Consider the following 10361-nt stretch of genomic DNA (forward strand, 5'->3'; position numbering starts at 1 on the left):
CCCCAAATATTCAAATCTGATCAGTCTCCAACATGACTGACTTTAACTTTCCTGTGAGTCCAGTAAGTGACAAAAAGCCTTAACCATATCCACCGAAAAATGTGTGTTTGTATTGTAGCTGATAATAATAATGTCATCATCATCCACATGTCCCAGGATAATATCAGTGGCGTGTAAAATGGCATTCTCAATGCTAATGACTTCCCAGTATAAATGTCAGAACTGCACTTGGTGTATGAGCACTGACAAATGCACTGACAGTTACGGCTGATTTTCCACTGAACAGAAAACACATGGGTCTGACTCAAATGTAAAGCAACATCCACAAGTCTGAGACCAGTTTCCCATTCACGTGAAGATTAATTGATTCTGCTGCATATATTTTATGATGTTTTTTTATGACTTTGAAGTGAATACTTTGCAGTAAAGTGCGTTTGATGATAAACTATATATATGTGTATATATGTATGTAAATAAAATAAGGCGAAAAGGCCTTGTGTTCTTTGTGCTGTAGATGTGGATTTTAAGCTGGTGGTTCACTTCCTGCTGGACATAAGGAAACCACGAACAGGTTGCTGCAGCCAGTGGTCATTTTGCAAACAGCATCATTTCAAAAATCTATTTTTATTATTATTCTTTAATTCTAAAGAAGGATTCTACAGTACAATGGAGAGGATGCTGGAGTGCCACATCATAATAGAATTCAGAATCAAGTGGAACTGCAGAGTGGAAAATACATTACAGTTCATTTCAACTCACTTCACATCGCGTGAACAACCAGCAAGAGAAACAAATTCAACATTTCAACTTAAAGAAGATCTTTTTAGAGCATAAAAAACATCACGACTATCAAGTGACATCATGGTAAGTTGGTTAAATTGGTTTGTTTCAGTGCAAATCAGTCAAACACACAGATGCTGAACTGGTTGCAGTGTAAAATAATATACTTTAATCACAATAATCAGCTAATATTTACTAATAATCAGATGTATTTTTTTAGATAGTCTACATGATAATCAAAGTTTAATCATTTAATTTTACAGTATTTATGTATAGTCATCTAAAAAAAAACAAATACAATGGCGTTTGAATAGTTGCTTAATAGAAAGGGATGAGATCCAGATGAAACAAGGAGGAAAATGAGGTGTCTCAGTCTGAAATCAGGGATTTTATTGGTGCTCTGTTCTGAAAATGTGTTCATGTGAAAATTTCAATCACCAATCAGTAAAATAACAAAAACATCCATACCTAAAATTCAACAGTGGTAGAAGATCTTTTACTGGGTTGATAGTAAAAAACTAAAGTACAAAAGTATTAGCATCAACATATGTTTAAGGCTGTAGTCGTAGTAGTAGTAAATTAGTGCATTTTGGAATAATATAAATTAAATATTGAATAATTGAATGTCTTTAATGTTGCAACTGGCGTACATGGAGCTAAACACCGCTAGCTTGTGGAGTTCTACCTGGAGCTTCACAGTATCTTAAACTATAACAATACACATCATAATGTATTTGTTGAATACTTTTTGTATCATAAATCTGAATCTGCAAAGTAAATATAGTGGAGTAAAAGATACAATACATGCCTTTGAATTGTGGTGGAGTAGAACACCAAAGTAGCAGAAAATAGAAATACTCAGGTACAGTTGTACTTAAGTGCAGTACTTCTGTATTTTATGCCGCTGAAATGTATTATTTGATTCATTTTTCACTAAAAAGACAAATCACATCCTTTCATGTAAACCCTTGGCTGTAAGGATGTGTACATTTGCTGTTGTCCCATTTCATGAGACAAACCGTGACTTAATGTTGTTTCTCCCCTCCTGCTCTCCTGCAGGATCCAATTTATCGGGATCAAGATCAGTTTCCTTCATCTGAGGAGAGCAGCTCCTCTTCCTCAGGTGATGAGTCCCAGGCCATCCTAGGCGTCCTCTCCTCCCCTTCCTCCGACTACTTGGTGCAGTCTTTTGTGGGAGAGGGCGTGTTTGGAAAAGTGGCCAAGTGTTTGAAGACAGCCACCAAGGAAACGGTGGCTGTGAAGGTCATCAAGGACACCAACTTCACAGCTGCGGCGCAGTGCGAGGTAGATTAGCAGTGATGTGTATGAGTTTAATTTGCACGAAGCTTCAAAAGTAGTGTTCACCTCAAATCAAACATCTCATATGTTCCTCAGCTGGACATCCTTCAAGAACTGAGGGCTTTTGACTCAGATAGATTCAACTTTGTCAGATACAACGATACTTTTTTCGACGGACAGAACCTTTGTCTCGAGTTTGAAATGCTGGACAAAAGTCTGAGTGATTTCCTGGAGGAGAAACCTTCAAATTTGCTCTCTGTGAAGGAAATCCGCCCCATCCTGCATCAGGTATGTGCAACTTTTTACACCTGAGCTAATGTAAAAGGCGTGCAGGAACTGATAATGTCACTCATACTACACCTGTCAACCTTTAAAGTTGCGCACAGCACATATGCAGTTTTCAATAAGATATACCGCTCAAAAGCAATGGGCCCATGATTTCAGATAGAGGCTTTTCTTTTATAGCCAGTGACTGTGTATTTTGTCAGCTAAAATAACAACTGTCACTTTCAGATTTTATCAGCTGTAGCTAGCTAATGCTCAAGCTAACAAAAGCTCCAAGTACTGGTTGAAAATTCTTTTTAATTTCTTTTTAAAGTAACCAGGTGATTGGTTTTAAAACAAGATCCCTATGAAAGAAAATGAAACCCAATCAAACCCAGCTTGGTGACGTACTCACTGCAGTCTTATAAGGGTCTGAAGTGTGCAGGAGTTACTATTACATTGTGTAGTGGGTTAACAGCAATCCTTACTATTGTACTGCACTGTATTCTGTTGCATTAAATTGTAAGTTTTTTCTATTTCTTATCTACTGACTGTAAGTACCAGATTGGCCCTGAGATAACACTGAGCTCAGATCTTAGGGCTCACTCAGCCTCAAATGTCTTCGAAACCTGGACAAAGGCTCACATGAAACTATTCAGATGTATCAACTGATTTGATGTACAGCGGCTGACGGTCTAGTATGATTTATTTATGACTACAGATGGGCATTGCACTGCAACTCCTGAGCAGCCTCAGAATTGTACATGCGGATCTCAAGTTAGACAACGTCATGTTGGTGGATCATGTAAACCAACCACTCAAGATTAAACTGATTGACTTTGGCTGGGCCCGTTATGTCTCACAGACAACTACCGGCTCATACCTACAGCCACGCTACTACAGGTAAGTAACTGACAACATGACATGAGTTCTGGTTTAAAGGTTTTAGAGCCAAAGCAGGAAAATATTTTTTTGAAAAAATCTAATGATAATTCACGTCCTCTTTTAAGGTCTCCAGAGGTCATCCTTGGACTTCCCTTCACAGAAGCCATAGACATGTGGTCTCTGGGCTGCGTTGCTGCAGAGCTCTACCTGGGTCACGTACTGTACCCTGGAAGTTGCGAATACGACATGGTAAGTGTTATAATTAAAATATATTAAAAATATTTTGTGGGTTGGAAAAGGTTAGTAACAAGCAGAATAACCTCATACTGGTAGATGCTAACATTTATGATAAAACATCCCAACAGGTGCCCTGGTATCTCACCTGGTAGCTCACCTGGTAGAGCGCTTACCACATAGCAAGGCTGAGTCCTAACTACAGCAGCCTGGGTTTGATTCTAGTCCAGCAATCTTTACTGTCTCTATCAAATAAACAAATAAAATATCGAAAAAATAATTAATTTTAAAAATGCTCAAAATTTTAATTAATTTTTCTTATAAACAATATCTTTATGTACTTCTTCAGTGTTTGGCAAAATATGCTTATTCGCTTAATGTGAAGATTCTGTATCTTAAAATTAGCAATTAGCTTAGCTTAGTGTAAAAACTGAAAGCAGTGGGAAACAGCTAACCTAACTGAAATTTGCGATTTCAGTGGTGTAACTATATCTTGGTAAGAGATAATAGGCCGGTTGTTTTCTCTAACTTCCTTATGCTAACGTCTTTATGCTAAGCTAAGTTAACTGCCGCCGTTCTCCAGCTCTTATACTTAACTCACAGAAAATGTAGTGGTGTCAATTCTCATCTAACTCTGTGCAAGAAGGTGATTAAGTGTATTTGTCAGAATTGCAGTATTTCACTTAAAAGCTGATTTTCTCAAGCAATGCAAGAAATTCTTAATATCTTTGACATGTACAAAGTGTAACTGGCCTTGTATGACCTTGACCTTGAATCTGTTGCGCCTACAGCTACGACACATTGTGCAGACTCAAGGTCAGCTGCCACAACAACTTCTCAACGATGGAGTCAAAACCTGGTGGTTTTTCCAGAGAAACAGATGCCGCGGACGTCGATGGAGATTAAAGGTACAAACACTCAGTGATTTTCTTTTTATCTCTGTCCCTCCATTAGTCTGTCTCTGTCTTTCCTTCTTGTGTTTGGGGCAGATAATCTAAATCAATGATTACTTCTCTTTAGACCCCAATTGAATATGGACAAACCACCTGGACTGAGAGCTATTTCAACTCACTGGATGACCTGGAGAATGTAGGAATTTTACTTCAAAAACAGAAGAACATTTGACAGAGACATTGCCACGAGCCAGTCGCTTTTTTTCTGACCTTTGTGGTTTTGTTCTGATTCAGATCAGACCACCCTGTCATCTAGCAGATGAGGACACCACGGCAGAAACCACGGACCGGAAGAACTTTGTGAATTTGCTGAAGAAGATGCTTCATCTGGACCTTAACGAACGGATAACACCCAGCCAGCTTATTGAGGATCCATTCATCAGCATGAGCGACCTTGCAGAGAGCTACCCCTACAGCTTCTAGTAAGTCTAAATGAAGATGCTGTATGTGGAATATCTGAGGATGTTGATGAATGTAGTTCCTTAATTCAGTGATTAATTGTCTTCCAGCGTGAAATCATGCTGTGAAGTGATGGAAGTCTGTCGGGATCAGAGTCCGAGCACCAGTAGGAACTCCGAGGTTCAGTCAGTCCAGCAGCCGTGGCTGAGCCCGCAGGCCTCCACCAGCACCGCCAGCCTGGACCAGCACAACGTCTCCCACCAGGTCGTTCCTGCTTGGCACAGCCATCAAGAACATCCCCTCATACTGGGGATCACATCAGCCATCACCAGCTACCTCTCCATCCATGAGGAACAGAGTCTACAACAACCCCTGCAACCCAGCTTCTCCACTCACAATGAAAGGACGTCGCCAGAGCTACAGTTGCCCATCGCCTGTGAATTTGCTCCATCCTGCACAGGCAACATTAAACCTGTGAGGAAAATGAAGAGGGACGCTTTTGAAGTCCCACAAAGTAGTGAAAGGTACGTCTCTTTCAACTCTGCTGTACTTAATTTAATTATACTTATATATGACAAGATACTTTACTACTAAAATTGAAGAGATTCACACAGTACTTGGTCTCTGCAGAAGCCCAGAAAGCGTCCTGCCAGAAAATAAGAGGATGAAGAGGAACACGGATTTCCCTGAGACACACACAGGTAGGTTCACACACTCTTGTTATAAACTGACCTTAGTAACCAGAAAATGTCTTTGGGTCAGATTTCTAATAAAGCAGACAGAATGTTGGACCCAATCTGAAACAGATCTTCTGAAAACCTACCAGAACCTGACGTGCATAAGTTTATTTAAAAAAATACAGATCTGATCCTAAGGGGACCCATGCAAAACTTCCACGGGATAATTAGATACAATCCAAGATGTAGTTGAGGACACTAACACAGCAACATGTACCGGTACATTATCAATTAACAATCGGTTGCAATCAAAAAGAGCAGCAATAAAAATGTAAAGAATAAACATAAAGTCTTAGAAACTATGTTTAAAAAATGTTTGAAGACTCATTAGAAATCAGAAATAATTGGAAGTTCACGGATAGAAGATAATAATTTTCCAATCAATTTAATATTGTGGAATCAAAATGCTAAAAATTGTCATTTAATAGCATAACCCCTTTACTTTCGGCTGCTGATTTTTTTAAAATGTATGAAATATTTTCTGGTGATCATGATGTAGTATGTTATCAGAGACAGTAGGCAGTAAGGGCAGTAAGTGGCAGTAAGACAAGACCTACCTTTCTGACCTGATTAGATTGAATATAATTTGGATCTGATCTGGCTCAGGTCCTGCCTCAGGACTAGGTTCTTAAATTTCAAGTGGACCTGTGGAGACATTTAGGCTTTGCCATTATTGTAGTTGTTGCTGACTTGCAGTTTTTTGAAATTACCTTTGAAATAGACAAATTTGGAAATAGGACATTTCCGTAACTTTATATGTAAAATATCATCATGTTTTTCTTTTTTCTTTTTTTAGAACTATGTCAAAACCCCAAAGAGTATTCATCCAAGGGTGCATCGAGGACGGCCAAAGCTCAGCCTCAGAGGAAAAGGACAATGGTTACTTTTATAAAGCGGAAGAGGATTAGGAGGAGAATGAGCCTGCATCAAGTCTCCAGACAGGCTTCATCTGAAGGCCCATCCAACACAGCTGCATTTAAACCAACAAGGAAAAGGATGTGGGCCACTTTTGTAGCTGCACACAGCGGAGACAGGTAGGTTTTTATGTTACTTCTCTCTGCTGACTAAATTTTACTTTTTAGATTCAAGAGATTCAAATAACATTTGGTTTATGCAGAAGTCCAGACAGTGCATTGCCAGAGAGGAAGAGGAGGAAGATGAATCCAGGTTGTGTGCAGACATGCAAAGGTTGGTTCACCTATAACAACACACTTTGGGACCATTATGCTAATACACACAAGTCAACTCTAATTGTTATTTTGTAACTAGTTAGTTTCACAGTAAAATCACTATGTGTTCAGTCGTTGCACCAATTCTGCTTTGGCTATAACTCAACTCAATCAACCGTAATAAAAACACTTCACCTTCTGCATCCTGCAAATGAAATGGAAGAAACTATTAGTGACTGAAATTACAAGACCAACAATGGTCTATTTAATTAAAAAGGGGACAGTAATCTATGCAATCATGTGTGAACTAGCTAATTTAACTTTCTGATCACGTATATTATGTTGCCATTTCTGTATGTTTAGGCTGCCTGCACATATGAATATAGTCATACATTATAGAAACATCTGCAAAAGTCTGTGGAAAACTTCCATCTTACACCATAAACAGTTATAATTCAATACAAGCTATAATTAGTCTATGTTTAAACAGATTAATGCTTGAATGTTGCCAGAGCCTGGAGCTTATTTAAATCAGTTCAGTGGATGATATCATTAAGTCTGATCTGAAAGAGGTAATATTTAGAACTGTTGTCAGTGTGATGACCTCCTATTATAACGCTAACAAAGCAGGATGATGAATCTAACCTATATGAGGAGATATATGTAATCAGTATCATTTAACTTTGTCAGAATTATAACATCATGGTTTTCTCATTTGTGTATAGATTTGCTTCAGAACGAGGCTCCAACTGAAGCTTCATCCAGCACAGACAAATCTAAACCACATAGGAAAAGGACCTGGGCCACATTTATAGCTTCATACATCGGGATTAGGTATCTATTATTTAACTTGACTGTACTGAATACATTTTACTGTTAAAGTTCAAGAGATTCAAACAGCAGTTGGTTTGGTTTATGCAGACGTCAAGACACCAGCTCACCAGAGAGAAAGAAGAAGATGAGTCTGGATGAGGTGGAAACACAGACAGGTAAGAACATCTTTGACTCCTCTTCACTGGGTCTTGTGTCCTGTGCAAACTGTGAATGTCGTAGTTTGGTAAAACTTTGTGAACCTGCCTTGTGCTGTGCGATGCTTGACAAAGGTTAGTGAACATGTGAACTTCTCTTTTTTCCCCACACATACTGTAAGTCCCCCTCTATGTTAAACTAAGTTATATTTGAATCTACATAAATCTGATACAAGACACTGCAGTTTACTTTGAATCATTTCAGTGGACGATATCTTTAAGTCTAATCTGAAATTAAGAGGGAGTGAATTGTCACAGTTAGAACTTCCTGTTATAAAGCTGAAATAGCAGGACGGTGAAACTCAGAATCTAACCCACATGAGAAGATATTTCATCAGTATTTATTTTGTGAACAGAATCATTCCTCTTACCTTTTTCAGTTTTATAACATCATGTTTTTCCTTTTGCCTTTTAGAGTTGCTTCAAAACTCTACAACCAGTATGGCAAACGCTAAGCCTCAGAGGAAAAGGACCTGGGCCACATTTATAGCCTCATACACTGGGATTAGGTTTGTATTATATACTTAACTTCCCCGTACTGATGAAATTTAACTGTTAAAGTTCAAGAGATTCAAACAGCAGTTGGTTTGGTTTATGCAGACGTCAAGACACCGGCTCACCAGAGAGGAAGAATAAGAAGATGAGTCTGGATGAGGTGGAGAAACAGACAGGTAAGAACATCTTTGACTCCTCTTCACTGGGTCCTGTGTCCTGTGCAAACTGTGAATGTTGTAGTTTGGTAAAAGTTTATGAACCTGCCTTGTGCTGTGCGATGCTTAGCGAACATGTGAACTTCATTGTTTTCTTCATTACCACAGAGACGCTCTGCAGCTCTAAACAGGCTTCATCCAGCAGGGCCAGCGAATCAGAGATCAGCACCAAGTATGTGTTATGTCACATCCCTGTTTTTATTAGATTCTATTGCTAATGTAGGATTCAAGAGATTTAAACAACATTTGATCTATGCAGAACCCAAGGCTGCTCGTCTCCAAATATGAAAACAAGAAAAAAAGGAAAAAGAAAGAGGAGGAAAAGTATGGATGGGCTGAGGACACGCAGGGGTAGGCGCTCACATGCCAACACTCACAGATGAGATCAATTTATTTTTTCCAGTTTGCCAAAAAAAAAATGAAATGTGTATGAGGCTCAGCAGCTCTGTCTCTCCATCTGTGAGCACAGAAGTCCACCAGATGCAAAAACGGTCAGCGACTCTGAGGTGGCACCATCGACTGCGGCCCAGGCCAAGTGTCTGAGGGAAGGAGAGGTCGAAGGTAAAGACTGCAAGAATGGCCACAGTTGCATCATGTCCTTGTTTTGGAGATGTAACATTAGTCTTCGGTATTCAAGAGATTCAGACAAGTTTTTTATCTGTGCAGAAATGCAGACTGCAGCTCCAAACAGAGGAGGGGGATTTCGATGAGCCTGGAAGAGGCTGATCAAACACATACAGGTGGGCTCACCTACGGAAACTCAGTCTCAGTTTTCAGCTTCCTTCAGTCCTGATAAAGACCTGCACCATACACTACAGGCTGCTACTATTCCTCTTGTATGATCTCATCATGTAGCTAAATGGAGTGAGTTGTGGCTTAAAATACAGGAAATGGTTAGCAACACGGCAAGAATAACATAAAAGCTTTTGCTTACGAATGTCAGAAATGTTGTTTGTTGGCTCAGACTGCCGTCATGTTGACTAAAAAGTGCAATGCTAAAGAAGAAGATCTCCCTAAACGTGCATCATGTGTCATGTCTTTTTGGGAACTGCTCTTTTTGACACAAGGCCATGGGTAGTAACCTCAGCCACTCTTTAAAATTAAAGGATCCAATGAGGAAGAATCCAATGCCACGGACCAAGAGGACATCAGGTGGTAAGAATAAGGTCTGCACAGGTGGAATAAGGTTAAAACACTCGCCCCTGAGTAGGTTTCATGTACAACCCAGAGGAGAGGAGGAGATACTGGGAGAGTTACTCTTAAAGAGCACCTGACTTCCCTCCTGTAAATATTGATCCTCTGAAAATAGCTTTTATATATTTTTTTGACATTTAATTTACAGCATTGTTCAGGATGTTTTATAATGCTGCCCAAGACACTAAACTAACTCTGGAAGGGAGTTCCCTCTCGTGCAGTCCTTCCCAAGGTTTCTTCCAGTCTTTCCCGTTAAAGGGTTTGTTTGGGAGTTGTTCCTTGCCCGCTTGAGGGAGGTGTCATCATCACTTGGGCTTTAGATTAAAAATAATTTATGAATATTACATATAATTTAATATATAAAATAATGAATATTTTCCAACCTGGGTATTTTTTTAACATAATTTAATCCAACCTGTGTTTATCAATGCTTCTTACGCTTGACATATTATTGTAAACTGTATTTTATTTAATTTTTTTATAAATATTAAATTATATATATTTATATATTTTAATATATGTATATATTTTAGATATATAATTTTATACAAATTCAAATAAATGAATTTAAAAATTTGATATAATGTGTGTAATTTCATTTATTTTAGTGTCTCTTCCCACATTACGTCTCACAATACTGTCGGGTTTACATTTTCCATTGTATACATACAATTCAAATAAATTACACCTATTTAATTTGAAGACTATA

At 38.7% G+C, this 10361-nt stretch overlaps 1 protein-coding gene across 2 annotated transcripts; it reads left to right on the forward strand.

Moving 5' to 3' along the window:
* The first annotated feature begins 707 nt into the window (after nt 1-707).
* LOC139613742 (homeodomain-interacting protein kinase 2-like) lies at nt 708-10102 on the forward strand. 2 transcript variants are annotated; one of them, XR_011686818.1, is made up of 21 exons: nt 710-864; nt 1840-2085; nt 2176-2367; nt 3065-3246; nt 3354-3477; nt 4254-4370; nt 4483-4551; nt 4650-4837; nt 4925-5338; nt 5445-5515; nt 6348-6585; nt 6669-6739; nt 7446-7554; nt 7642-7709; nt 8164-8257; nt 8349-8419; nt 8567-8630; nt 8718-8809; nt 8928-9019; nt 9125-9198; nt 9565-10102. XR_011686818.1 is itself a non-coding variant. In XM_071470588.1 (19 exons), the coding sequence occupies exons 1-19, from the start codon at nt 862-864 to the stop codon at nt 9615-9617; spliced, it is 2466 nt and encodes an 821-aa protein (XP_071326689.1). In that variant the 5' UTR covers nt 708-861; the 3' UTR covers nt 9618-10102. The 2 variants fall into 2 exon arrangements, 1 of the variants encoding a protein (XP_071326689.1); XM_071470588.1 differs by lacking the exons at nt 8928-9019; nt 9125-9198 and having other exon boundaries at nt 708-864.
* The last annotated feature ends 259 nt before the right edge of the window (nt 10103-10361 follow it).

This window comes from Trachinotus anak, unplaced genomic scaffold, assembly GCF_046630095.1.
Source record: "Trachinotus anak isolate AG129_WGS33_773 ecotype Australia unplaced genomic scaffold, CSIRO_AGI_Tana_v1 ptg000032l, whole genome shotgun sequence".
NCBI classification, from domain to species: Eukaryota; Metazoa; Chordata; class Actinopteri; order Carangiformes; family Carangidae; genus Trachinotus; species Trachinotus anak.

Coding starts and splice junctions, on each gene's coding strand:
- LOC139613742 (XM_071470588.1), top strand. Junction 2,368..3,064: donor TCCGCCCCATCCTGCATCAG/GTATGTGCAACT, acceptor TTATGACTACAG/ATGGGCATTGCACTGCAACT. Junction 6,740..7,445: donor TTGTGTGCAGACATGCAAAG/GTTGGTTCACCT, acceptor ATTTGTGTATAG/ATTTGCTTCAGAACGAGGCT.